The 13,807-nt window shown below is 44.4% G+C and overlaps 2 protein-coding genes across 3 annotated transcripts in view; one reads left to right on the top strand and one right to left on the bottom strand.

The window, feature by feature from the left end:
- The window catches only part of LOC144670298 (uncharacterized), a 940,207-nt gene that overhangs the window by 289,379 nt on the left and 637,021 nt on the right, over nt 1-13,807 (bottom strand). The window lies entirely within an intron of this gene.
- On the top strand, nt 4,945-7,474 carry LOC144670494 (uncharacterized). Its single transcript, XM_078532991.1, has one exon. The coding sequence runs from the start codon at nt 5,015-5,017 to the stop codon at nt 5,669-5,671; it is 657 nt and encodes a 218-aa protein (XP_078389117.1). The 5' UTR covers nt 4,945-5,014; the 3' UTR covers nt 5,672-7,474.

Genomic DNA, 13,807 nt, shown 5'->3' with positions numbered 1-13,807 from the left:
ACATTGTTAGGTGTGTATTATAAACCCCCAGATAGTCAGCGGGAAATTGAGGAGCAAATATGTGCACAATTTGCAGAGATGTGTAAAAACAATAACAATAGGATATTTATATTAGGTGATTTCAACTTTCCCAACATTAATTGGGATAGACATAGTGTTAAGTGGAGGGATTTCTTGAAATGTGCACAGGAGAACTTTTTAGGTCAATTTGTAGAGGGTCCAACAAGGGACGGTGCATTGCTGGACCAAATTCTGGGGAATGAAGCCGGACAGGTGGCTGAGGTGGTAGTTGGGGAGCATTTTAGTGATAACGATCACAACATGGTACAATTTAAGCTTGTTATGGACAAAAAAATAGACAAGTTGCAAAAACAAAATGTTTTGGATTGGGGTAGACTGCATTTTAGTAAAATAAGGTGGGTCTGACCAAGGTAGACTGGAACTTGTGGGGAAATCTACAGCGGAACAGTGGGGGGCGTTGAAAAAGGAAATTGGGAGGTTACAGGCTCAACATGTTCCCTCTAGGGTGACAGGAAGGAGTAACAAGCCCAGAGAACCATGGATGACCAGAGATATTCAGGATACGATGAGAAGGAAAAGAGAGGCTTTTAGCAGGTACAAGGGGAGCAAATCAGCAGAGGCATTAGTGGAGTACATAAAGTGCAGGGTGGAGCTTAAGAAAGCAATTAGCACAGCAAAGGGGGATATGAGAACGCTCTGGCTAGTTAAAGTAGGGAAAATCCCAAGATATTCTATAAGTATATCAATGGGAAGAGGATAACCAGGGAAAGAGTAGGGCCTATTAGGGACCAAGGGGGAAATCTATGGATGGAGCCAGAGAAGATCGGTAGAGTGTTGAACGAATTCTTCACATCCGTCTTCACCCAAGAGAATGAGGATGAAGGTATGGAACTCAGGGAGAGGGACTGCGAGGTTCTTGAGCAAGTTGATATAGGGAGTGACAAGGTATTGGAGGTGTCGGCAGGCTTAAAAGTGGACAAATTTCCAGGTCTGGATGATTTGTGTCCCAAACTGCTGAGGGAGGCAAGGGAGGAGATCGCAGGGACTCTGACCCAAATTTTCAATTCCACTCTGGCCACAGGGGAGGTGCCAGAGGACTGGAGAACAGCTAATCTGGTTCCGCTACTTAAGAAGGGTTGTAGAGATAAGCCAGGGAACTGCAGGCCAGTGAGTCTCACGTCAGTAGTAGGGAAAATATTGGACAAAATTCTGAAGGAGAGAATCTATCTCCACTTGGAGAGGCAAGGTTTGATCAGGGATAGTCAGCATGGCTTTGTCAGAGGGAGGTCATGCCTAACAAATTTGATTGAATTTTTTGAGGAGGTGACCAGGTGTGTAGATGAGGGTAGTGCAGGTGATGTAGTTTATATGGATTTCAGCAAAGCCTTTGACAAGGTCCCACATGGGAGACTTATAAAGAAGGCAAATGCACATGGGATACAGGGTAATTTGATGAGGTGGGTTCAAAATTGGCTTAGTTGTAGGAGGCAGAGGGTGATGACAGAAGGCTGCTTTAGTGACTGGAAGCCAGTGTTCAGTGGCGTACCACAGTGATCTGTGCTGGGTCCCCTATTATTCATCATTTATATAAACGATATAGATGACAATGTGGGGGATAGGATTAGTAAGTTTGTGGATGACACAAAGATTGGCCGGATGGTTAACAGTGAGGTTGAGTGTCTTGGGCTAGAGGAAGATATGGACGGGATGGTCAAATAGGCAGATAAGTGGCAGATGGAATTTCACCCTGAAAAGTGTGAGGTGATACACTTTGGAAGGAGTAATTTGACAAGGAAGCATTCAATGAATGGCATGACACGAGGATGTTCTGAGGAACAAAGGGACCATGGCGTGTGTGTCCATAGATCTCTGAAGGCGGAGGGGTATGTTAATGGGGTGGTGAAAAAGGCATTTGGGACACTTGCCTTTATCAATCGAGGCATAGATTACAAAAGTAGGGAGGTCATGTTGGAGTTGTATACAACCTTGGTGAGGCCACAGCTGGAATACTGTGTGCAGTTCTGGTCACCACATTATAGGAAGGATGTGATTGCATTGGAGGGGGAGCAGAGGAAATTCACCAGGATGTTGCCTGGGATGAAACATTTAAGTTATGAAGAGAGGTTGGATAGAGTTGGGTTGTTTTCGTTGGAGCAGAGAAGACTGAGGGGCGACCTGATCGAGGTGTGCAAGTTTATGAGGGGCATGGACAGGGTGGATCGGGAGCAGCTGCTCCCCTTTGTTGAGGGATCAGTCATGAGGGGACACAAGTTCAAGGTGAGGGGCAGGAGTTTAGGGGCGATGTGAGGATTAACTTTTTTACCCAGAGGGTGGTGACGGTTTGGAATGCATTGACTGGGAGGGTGGTGGAGGCGGGTTGCCTCTCATCCTTTAAAAAGTACCTGGATGAGCAGTTGGCACATCATAACATTCAAGGCTATGGGGCAGGTGCTGGTAAATGGGATTAGGTTGGTAGGTCAGGTGTTTCTCACATGTCGGTGCAGACTCGATTGGATGAAGGGCCTCTTCTGCACTGTGTGATTCTGTGAAATCATGCTATATGTATTAAGCTCAGAAATATGAAAGGGGGCAGCCACACTACGGGGAATGTACTATAGATCCCCAAATAGTGAGATGGAGCTAGAAGAGCAAATATGTAGGAAAATTTCTGAGTGCAAAAACAGGAAGGTAATAATAGTTGGGGACTTCAACTACCCGAATATCAATTAGGATACAAACAGTGTAATAGGCACAGAGGACATAAAATTCTTCAACTGCATTGAATAGAACATTTTTAGTCGGCATGTAACAAGACCAGTGAAAGGGAGTGAAATTCTAGATTTAGCCAGAGGAAATGAAGCTCGGCAAGTGGATGAAGTCGCAGTGATTGACCATTTTGGCCATAGTGACCATATTACAGTTAGATTTAGCATAATTATGGAAAAGGATGAAGATAGCACAGGAGTAAAAGTTCTAAATTGGGGAAAGACACATTTTATGAAGCTGAGAGGTGTTCTGGAGAGTGTGGACTAGTTACAGATCTTAATGAGCAAGAGAATAACTAAGGAAAGGGTAGGGCCTATCAGAGATGTATACGGTAACTTGTGCGTTGATGCTGAAGATGTAGGCTGGATTCTTAATGAGTACTTTGTCTCTGTCCTCACTAAGGAGAGGGATGTTCTGGAGGGTTTGACATCCTTGAAGTTCGATAAATAACCAGGGCCAGATGGGTTGTATCCCAGGCTGTTAAAGGAAGCCAGGACGGAAATAGCGAATGCTCTGAGGACAGTTTTCCATTTCTCCCAAGATATATTCGAGGTACCAGAGGATTGGAGGTCTGTGAACATTGCACTGTTATTTAAAAAGGGCGCAAGGGATAGTCCAAATGATTATAGGCCAGTCAGCCTGACTTCAGTGGTGGGAAAATTATTAGAATCAATCCTGAGAGACAGGATAAACCCTCGCTTAGAAAGGAATGGATTAATCAGAGAGGGTCAGCATGCTTTTGTTAGGAGAAGGTCGTGTCTTACTAACTTAATCAATGCTTTTGAGGAAGTAACAAGGAAGACTGTGGGTAAAGGAAGCATATCGAATGCTTTCTTTTATTGGATGAGGCATTGAATATAAAAGCAGGCATGTAATGCTGGAATTGTATAAAATACTGGTTAGGCCACAGCTGGCATTTTGTGTACAATTCTGGTCACCACATTACAGGAAGTATACAATTCCTCCAGAGAGCGCACAGAGGAGACACAAGAATATTGCCAGGACTTGAGAATTGCAGCTATGAGGAAAGATTGGATAGACTGGGGTTGTTTTCCTGAGGAGGCTGAGGATGACCTGATTGAGGTGTACAAGATTGAGGAGTTTTTTGTATATTAATTCATGGGATATGAGGTTTGCTGGCTGGGCCAGCATTTGTTGCCCATCCTCATTTGCCCTTGAGAAGGTGGTGGTGAGCTGCCTTCTTGAACCACTGCCATCCATGTGGTGTATGTAGGCCCACAGTGCTGTTAGGAAGGGAGTTCCAGGATTTTGACCCAGCGACAGTGAAGGAGTCTAGACAGAGTAGACAGGGATGCTCGGTTTCCCCAAGCAGAGAGGCTAATTACAAGGGGACACAGATTTAAGGTGATTGGTTGAAGGATTGGAGGGGACATGAGGAAAGATTTCTTCACCCAGAGGGTGGTGGATGTTTGGAATTTGCTGCCTGGTTTGGTGGTGGAGGCAGAAGCCCTCAGCTCATTTTAAAGGTGCCTGGATCTGCGCCTAAAGTGCTGTAACCTGCAAGGATACAGGCCGGGTGCTGGAAGGTGGGATTAGAATGGGCAGCGAGTTTTTCTTTTTTTTCTTTTCGCCCAGCCCAGGCACTAAAGGCTGAGTGGCTTCTTTCTGTGGTGTAACTTTCCTATGGTTCTATTGTTCTATGGAGTCAATACCTTCAGGAGAGGATAGTGGAACCAGTGAGTGTAGAACTGAACCCAGCCAGAGTCAGCACCTTCAGGGGAGGAGAGAAAAGTCGATGAAAAGGAAAATAGCTGGAGTTGGTGCGATGGGTTTGGATTTCTGCGCTGGGAGGAGGAAGTGTGTGTGGGACATGGTTTTACAGCTTTGGGGGAACAAGAGAGGAAAGAATGTTGCAGAGAAATTAAATTGTTCTGAATTTCTATCCTGTACTTAATGATTTTTAAACTCCTTTTACAGGGTAGAAAGGGAGCATCTGCAGACAGAACACTCATTCCTCGGAACCTGAATATGATAGGTCTTTGAATGTGGAATGAGAAATATTTGTCTGTTCTCTCTGTGGGAAAAGATTTCATACATCAGTGAGACTGGAAAAGCACTGAGACACACACCCCCCCCCCGAGTGAGAGTGTTCCAGTGCACTGACTGTGGAAGGAGCTTTAACCAGTTACACAGCTTGAAAAAGGATCTCACAATTCACAGTGGGGAGAAACCATACACACGTGTGCATGGACAAGGCTTCATTTGAATGTCCGACCTGGAGAGACACAAGGGCTTCTGCACTGCAGAGAAACCGTGGAAATGTGGGGACTGTGGGAAGGGATTCAGATCTCCATCCCTACTGGAAACTCATCGACGCATTCACACTGGGGAGAGACCGTTCATCTGCTCCGAGTGTGGGAAGGGATTCACTCACTCATCTGCCCTGCTGAAACACCAGCGAAGTCACACTCTGGAACGGCCTTACACCTGTTTCCTGTGTCAGAAAGGATTCACAACGACATCCACTCTGTCCGCACACCAGCGAGTTCACACTGGGGAGAGGCCGTTCACCTGCTCAGTGTGTCAGAAAGGTTTCAAAACTACATCCAACCTATTGACACACCAGCGAGTTCACACTGGGGAGAGGCCGTTCATCTGCTCCAGGTGTGGGAAGGGATTCACTCAGTCATCCCAACTCACTGAACATCAACTTGTTCACACTGACCAGAGACCGTTTCAGTGCCCTGTGTGTGAGAAGAGCTTTAAAAGCACAAAGCAGCTGCTGGAACACCAACACACTCACAGTGGGGAGAGGCCATTCCCCTGCTCCGTGTGTGGGAAAGCATTTCCTCGGTTATTCCATCTGCAGCAACACCAAGTAGTTCACACTGAGCAGAGGCCTTTTCAATTCCCTGACTGTTAGAAGAGCTTTAAAAGCAGCAATAATCTGCGGAAGCACCAACGCACTCACTCAGGTGAGAGGCCGTTCACCTGCTCTGTGTGTGAGAAGACATTTAATTGTTCATCCAACCTATTGACACACCAGCGAATTCACACTGGGGAGAGGCCATTCATCTGCTCTGTGTGTGGGAAAGGATTCACTCGGCCATCGAACCTCACTGAACATCAACTAGTTCACACTGAGCAGAGACCTTTTCAATGTCCGGACTGTGAGAAGAGCTTTAAAAGCAGCAATGATCTGCGGAAGCACCAACGCACTCACTCTGGGCAGAGGCCGTTCCCCTGCTCTGTGTGTGGGAAGGGATTCACTCGGTCATCCAATCTGCTGCAACATCAGCGAGTTCACATGTGACTGCAGGGGTTGGATTCTGCTGTCAATGCTGCTGTTAATCACATCCATAACTGAACCATGTTCATTCTGACAGTCAGATATTTTGAGATTGATTCAATAATTAATCTAGTTTTAAATACATTATGTTGGGTCCTTAATTTCTCCAAGTTCATGGAGACTAATTGATGTCCCGTTAATGACTGTTCTATATTTGGGTCTTTTCCCCTTTACAACTTGATTATTTCAGTTATCATCCTTTCAATTACTCTCAGGGACAAGTCTCAGCTCCCCGTACCTTCCAGAGTGCCTGTCCTAGCCTTGGTATTCAGGAAAGGTATCAGTAACATTCCCGGGAGCACTAAGCACAAAATCCAGTCTGTTAATCACTTTCAGCTACTGGACATAGTGTGTGTCCTACTGCATCTCTCTCACCTTCGATGTGTGAATAAAGCATCACACCTATAAACCTGGTTTCAATTTAATTTAATTCAATTTAATTCAAGCTACTGCCATTATAAATCTGTAGCAATTTATTTCAATCATTTCATGTTTAATATTGATTTGGGATTTATTTTGTGGCAATCCTTAGATGTCTGGATCAATCAGTATTTCTGTTGCAAACGATTCAGCGTTTTCCGAACACTTGGAATAAGGTGATGGTGATATCACAAAAAGAGATCAGAGGAGCTTGAAGTCAGCACCTGACTCACACCAGGTTGAGTCTGATTTCCTTCCACTCTGATTAATGTTGTTCTTAATTGCCATCAGCTTCACGGACCCAGATTGGAAATGACTGGAGGCATTACAAACATAGCAGCTTATAAATTAGGAGCAGGAATCGGCCATTCGGCCCCTCCAGCCTGCTTCCCCCATTCAATAAGATCATGGCAGATGTTCTTCTGGCCTCAACTCCCACTTTCCTCCCTGCCTCCTATACCCTTTAACTCCTTTTTCAATCAAGAATCTATCTAACTTTGCCTTAAAATGTTCAATGGCTCTGCCTCCAGCTTAACTCCAGGGAGAGACAGAGAAAGGCATCTAAAAACAGGACAGGTCTGCTGTAAAATAACCAGGCATTTAAAAGTGCCGTGCCTTCAGAACAGAAGAACCTTCTCTGCTCCCTGGAAACCTGATTCCAGCTACTAAGCTCACATGTTTACGTAACCTCCGGCAATTCCACTGTGGAAGCCATTGCAGCTGCCAAGACAATTCTATAACTTAAAAACCTTCATTTCAGACAGCACAACATCTCGACTTCAAAATATATCAGGCCTGCACTGAGTATGGACTAAAATGATCCAATTTTATAAGTACTGTTCTATCTTCATTTGTATCTCATCCACATGTGTATGTGTTAGCAACTTTATCTATTCTTCAGTAAATTCCAGAGCAATAGAGTAAAATAAACTAATCATTTATTTTTTTAAGGAAAAAGGCTTTTTCGCTGGCTTATTTACAGTTGAATTTCTCACTCCATGGGTAAGGAAATATACACAACATACAAATATATTGTTCATGGGCAACTTCAGGGAAACACCTTTAAAGCATCCGTGACATTATTAATAAAATCCATAGACATTCCACTGTCAACTACTTTAGTAACCTCTCCCAAAAATCAATCCTATTCATCAGGAATGACCTCCCCTTTACAAATCCATGTTGGCTTTCTCTGAACAGCTGAAAAACTTCGAGGCGTTCAGACTCCCTATTCTTCATAGTGACTTCTCGGAATTTCCTGACAACAGGGCTTAGTCGAACTGGCCGACAATTCCCTGGTTTCCCTCTGACACCTTTCTTAAATGATGGAATGACAGGCAATATTTTCCAATCTGAGGGAATGGTCCCCAAGTGGAGAGAAGTTTGAACACTTCTGTTCTCAACTCCTTCCTTTAATTCCCTGCAATGAAACAATCTCCTCTTGGAGTTTTGTCACTCGTTAGTGCCATTAGTTTCTTCTTTACTATTATCTTGCTTATGTGAACTTTGTTGAGTCCTTCTTCCTGATTCAGTAATAGATTCCTTGGAATACCTGAAATGCTGACCTCTTCCTCTATTGCAAATACTGAAACAATGTCTGAAACTTCCTTATTTTCATTGACAACAGCACCGCTAACAGTTTTCAATTGGCCCACATGCTCTGATCATTCTCCTTCTCCTAATATAATTGTAAAAGTTTGTGTTGATTTTGAAATCTATTACATTTTTATTGTACTGCGTTTTAGGAGTTTGTTATCTGCTTTGTTCCCATTTCCTGCTCTTTGTATCTTTCCAATTCACCAGGATCTCTCCTTTCTTTGTAGTTAGGTATGCAGAGTTTCATGTTGTTTCTTGCCTCCTTCCTTGTCCATTAGGCAAATAGATCTCTCAAAGGTTAATGGTAGAAGCTGGCTCTGCACCATGTTAAACTATTTGAGAACAGTTCCTCCTCACCATTTGTCTTTTTCCTCATGAACAAATTTGCCCAGTTTACTGTGGACAATCTCTGTCTCATTCCCATTGAATTCAGCCTCACTGAAAATGAGAAACTTTCTAGCTGTTTCATGCTTCTTCCTTTCAAGCATTGAGTTGAACTCAATCATATTATCACCACTGGCTAAGTGCTCATGCACTCTCATGGTGAGGTGGTGGAATAGTGGTAATGTCACTGGGCTAGTAATCCAGAGACCCAGTCTAATTCCCTGGGGGCATGGGTTCATATCCCCCATGGCAGCTGGTGGAATTTAAATTCATTTAATTAAATCGGGATTTTTAATAAGTAGAGTGACCATGAATCGATTGTTGTAAAAACCCATCTGGTTCACTCATACCCATTAGGGAAGGAAATTTGCCGGGCCTGGCCTGGCCTACACCTGACTGCAGACCAACAGCGATGTTGTTGACTCCCAGCAAGCCACTCAGTTGATCAAACTGTTAAAAAGCAGAAAAAGGAATGAAACTGGATGGACCACCCGGCATCGAACCTAAGTACCGGAAATTATACCCAGCCTAAACCCTCCAAAGGCCTCCTTACTAACGTCTGGGGGCTTGTGCCAAAGTTGGGAGAGATGTCCCACAGACTAGTCAAGGCACAGCCTGATATTGTCATGCTCATGGAATTATACATTACAGACAATGTCCCAGACACCGTCATCACCATCCCTGGGTATGTCCTGTCACCAGTGGTGGTGCCTCTGTGCTATACAGGTGGTAGGGAGTTGCCCTGGGAGTCCTTAACTTTGACTCGGGAGCCCATGAAGTCTCTTGGCATCAGGCAAAACATGGGCAAGCAAACCACCTGATGGTTACCACTTGTGGCACCTGGCACCCTCACCACCACTCCACAACAACCCCATCCCCTCAGCTGATGACTCAGTACTCCTCCATGTTGAACACCATTTGGAGGAAGAATGCAACTGTGCTAAATGGGCTAGATTTTGAACAGATATAGCACCTCAAAACTGGGCTGAGGGGTAGTGGGCGATCAGTAGCAGCAGTATTGTACTCAACCACAAACCATCACCTCATGGCTTGGCACAGCCTCCACCATACCATTATCATCAAGTTAGGGGATCAATGCTGGAACAATGAAGAGTGCAGGGGGGCCATGCCCAGAGCAGCGTCAGGCATACCTAAAAATGACGTGTTAATCTGGTGAAGCTGTAATACAGGACTACTTGCATGCCCAGCAGCATTAGCAGCAAGTGAGAGAGCTAAGCGATCCCACAACCAATGGATCAGCTGTAAGCTCTGCAGTCCTGACACGTCGATGCATGAATGCTGGCTGGCAAATAAAAAACTCTCAGGAGGAGCCGGTTCCACAAATATCCCCATCGCCAATGATGGGGGAACCCAGCACGAGTGCGAAAATAAAGCTGAAGCATTTGCAACAGCCAGAAGTTCCTGGTGGATGATTTATCTCAGCCTCCTCCTATGATCCTCAGCATCGCAGAAGCCAATCTTCAGCCAATCTGATTCACTCCAGGTGATATCAATAAACAGCTGAAGGCACTAGATACTGCAAAGTCTATTGGCCCTGACAACACACCGGCAATAGCACTGAAGGCTTGTGCTCCAGAATTGGCTGCACCCTTAGCCAAACTGTTCCAGTAATAACAAGGCTTTGTCTCCCAGTGTGATGTCCGGTCGAGGCAAAAGCGGTAAAGGTCTTGGCAAAGGTGGTGCTAAAAGGCACTGGAAAGTCCTCCGAGATAATATCCAGGGAATCACTAAACCCACCATTCATCACCTCACTCAATGTGAAGGTGTTGAACACATCTCCAGCCTCATATATGAGAAAACTCACAGGGTTGTCAAGGTCTCCTTGGAAAATATCATCTGGGACTTGGGCACCTACAAAGAACATGCTAAACACAAGACACTTCCAACTACATCACTGGCATCTACCCAGCTGTGTAGAAAATTGCCCAGGTTATGTCCTGGTCCAGAAAAAGCAGGAAAAATCCAATCCGGCCAATTATCACCCCCTCAGTCTATTCTCGATCATCAGTAAAGTGATGGAAGGGGTCATGGGCAGTGCTATCAAGTGGCACTTGCACGGCATTAATCTGTTCAGTTTGGGTTCTGCTAGGGTGTCTCAGCTCCTGACCTCATTACAACATTGGTCCAAACATGGACAAAGAGCTGAACGCCAGGGGTGAGGTGACAGTGACTGCACTTGACACCAAGGCTACAGTTGATCGAATGTGACATCAAGGAGCCCTATCACAACTGATGCCAATGGGAATCAAGGTAAAAAAACTGTCCACTGTTTGATCCCATACCCAGCATAAAAGAAGATGGTTGTGGTTGTCGGAGAACATCTCATCCCCAGGACATTGTTGCTGCAGTTCCACAGGATAGTGTTCTAGGCCCAACCATCTTCAGCTGCTTCATCAACGACAAATGACCTTCCCTCTATGATAAGGTCAGAAGTGGGATATTCGCTGCTGATTTCACAATGTTCAGCACCATTCCTGACTCCTCAGACACCTAAACAGTCCATGTCCACACGCAGCAAGGCTTGGGCAAGATTCAGGCTTGGGCTGACAAGTGGCAAGTGACATTCACACCACACAAGTGCCAGACAATGGCCATCTCCAACAAGAGAGAATCTAACCATCTCCCCATGACAGTCAATGACATTACGCTTGCTGAATTGCTGACTATCAACATCCTGGGGGGGTTATCATTGACTAGAAACTGAATTGGACGAGCCACATAAATAATATGGTGACAAGTGCAAGTCAAAGACTTGGAATTCTGTGGCGGGTAACTCACCTCCTGACTCCCCAAAGCCTGTCCACCATCGACAAGGCACAAGTCAGCTGTGTGATGAAATACTCTCCACTTTCCTGGATGAGTGCAGCTGCATCAACATTCAAAAAGCTCGACATAATCCAAAACAAAGCCCACTTGATTGGCACTCCATCCACCGCTTTCAACATTCACTTTCTCCGCCACCATCCCCAGTGGCAGCAGTGTACCATCTACAAGATTCTCCGCAGAAACACCCAAAAGGCTCTTTCACCAGCAACTTAAAAACCCACCAACTCTACCACCGAGAAGGACAGGAGCAGCAAGTTCATGGTAACACCACAACCTGCAAGTTCCCCTCCAAACCACACACCATCTTCACTTGGAATTATATCACTGTTCCTTCACCGTCGCTGGGTCAAAATCCATATACTCCCTTCCTAGGAGCACTGTGCGTGTACCTACACCATATAGGCTGCAGCAGTTCATGAAGGTAGCACACCATCACCTTCTCAAGGGCAATTAGATAGGGACAACAAATGATGGTCTAGCCGGCGATACCCACATCCTATGAATGTGGGTATCGAAGAAGCCCTTTAGGCTGTTGCCTAAGTCTGGTCCATTCATCATTGTTAGATCTAATATAATCACCCACTCTTGCTGTTTCTCTGACAGGAATCTATCCCAGACACACTACAGGAACTCCCTACATTTCTGACAAGTGTTGTTATTCTTATCCCAATATACATGGAAGTTAAAATCCCCCAATGAAACCATTCTTCCTTTGCTACATGCTTGTCTAATCTCAGCATGTATACAAACTGCCACTTCCAGGCTACTACCAGGAGACATATACACAACTTCAACTGAAGTGTTAAAAATGTTCCATTTCTTAATTCAATCCATAAAGCTTCCACTCCTTGCTGATCTCAGCACATATCCTCTCTTATGGTGGAACTAATTTCATCCGTAACAGTTAAGGTTACTCTTTTCCCTCTACCATTTTCCCTATCTCCCTGTAGACCTAATTATCTGGCATATTTAGTTCCCAGTCCTGATGGTCATGGAACCTGGTCTCTATAGAGGCAACCACATCATATCCTTCAAGTTGTATCTGTGTCTGCAATTCATTCAGTTTGTTCCTCAGACTCTGTGCGTTTGTATAAAGAATGTTTGTTTGAGCCATTAGCCCCATCCTGTCCTTCTGCTCGAACGTTTTATCGACACATTTCCTATCCAACTTCGTGTGATATATCTGCCCGCTAAAGCTGGCTGGTGAGTCCAAAACTAGGACACACACTCACACAATAAGTTTCAGACACTTTGGACATTTTTTTCACTCCAAGTATTTTGGATCTTTGGAATTGTCTACCCCAGAGAGCTAGGGGTGCTCAGCTACTGTCTGTGTTCAAACTGAAATCAATAAGATGTTTCGATAATAAGAGACCTGGAGATAGAGTGGGGAGGTGCACTTCATTGAGTTAAGGTAATGGATCCACTGTACTGTATTCAATGGGGGAACAGCAGGGAAGGGCTGAGTGGCTGACCGCTGCTCCGATTTCCAATGTTTTTATGCTCATCTCTCTGCAATGTGCTTTGTTCTGGGCATTTCGAAAACTTGTTTTCCTTTTCTTTGACAACCGTCTCTGTAACTGAAGCTGTTTGGTCAACTTGCAAATTGACCTTAAATATTTGAATAATTGGCAAGCCATTGCTGCTGATGTGCTGGGTGTATTTCCATATAGCTCACAAACCACTCAGGGGAGGCCTAATCACAGCCTTGTTAAAGAACATGAAAAAGGCCATTTAGCAAATTAATGGAAGGGCATTAGAGGAAAATAGCTAAACAAAGTTATGAAATGAATAAAATTTATAGGTGATTAATCATGTGAGATTGAAACTACAGAAAATAATCTGGGAGGAAAGGGGAAAAGGGAATGGAATATTTACAGTGTGTTCAGGACTTACCCAGTAGATAGGAAGTCCAGCAAGGCAGTGGTGATGGGTCTGGTCATTGAGGAATAAACCAGAGCAGATATGAGAATTCAGCTCAGTTCAAATCAATCATCGAACAGAACAACCAGGTTTGAGTAAACGATTGAGAAAAATGTAAAGAAGAAAAGCCAAAAATAGTAAATTACAATAAAATAGTTCCGGAGGGTTGGGAATATAACTTATGAAGATAAACCTGAACAGAATATTGATGAACAAAGAGATAGAACAGCAGTGATCAAACAACAACAGGAGAAATACATTCTGCTAGAACAGGAACCCAGTGAAATTCCCTGGATAAATAAAGGGATCAGGGCAAAACTGAAATTAAAGTAAAAGGCCTGTGCTGAAGGACGTTGAGAATAAAGGAGAGGATGATAAATGGACAAATCAAGAGGCTAGACAGCTGGTCAAAGAGATGTTCCAGGATTAAGTTATGAAGGAATATAAAAGCAAATAGGAAAATATCCGATGGACACAGAAACAACGAAGGGCAAATGAGAATATGGAAAGAGTCTCAGAAGGATGCACAAGAAAAAAGCT

This window comes from Cetorhinus maximus, chromosome 31, assembly GCF_964194155.1.
Source record: "Cetorhinus maximus chromosome 31, sCetMax3.hap1.1, whole genome shotgun sequence".
Classification (NCBI taxonomy): domain Eukaryota; kingdom Metazoa; phylum Chordata; class Chondrichthyes; order Lamniformes; family Cetorhinidae; genus Cetorhinus; species Cetorhinus maximus.
Note: the sequence above shows the minus strand (reverse complement) of the source record. Positions and strands in the feature narration are given on the sequence as shown.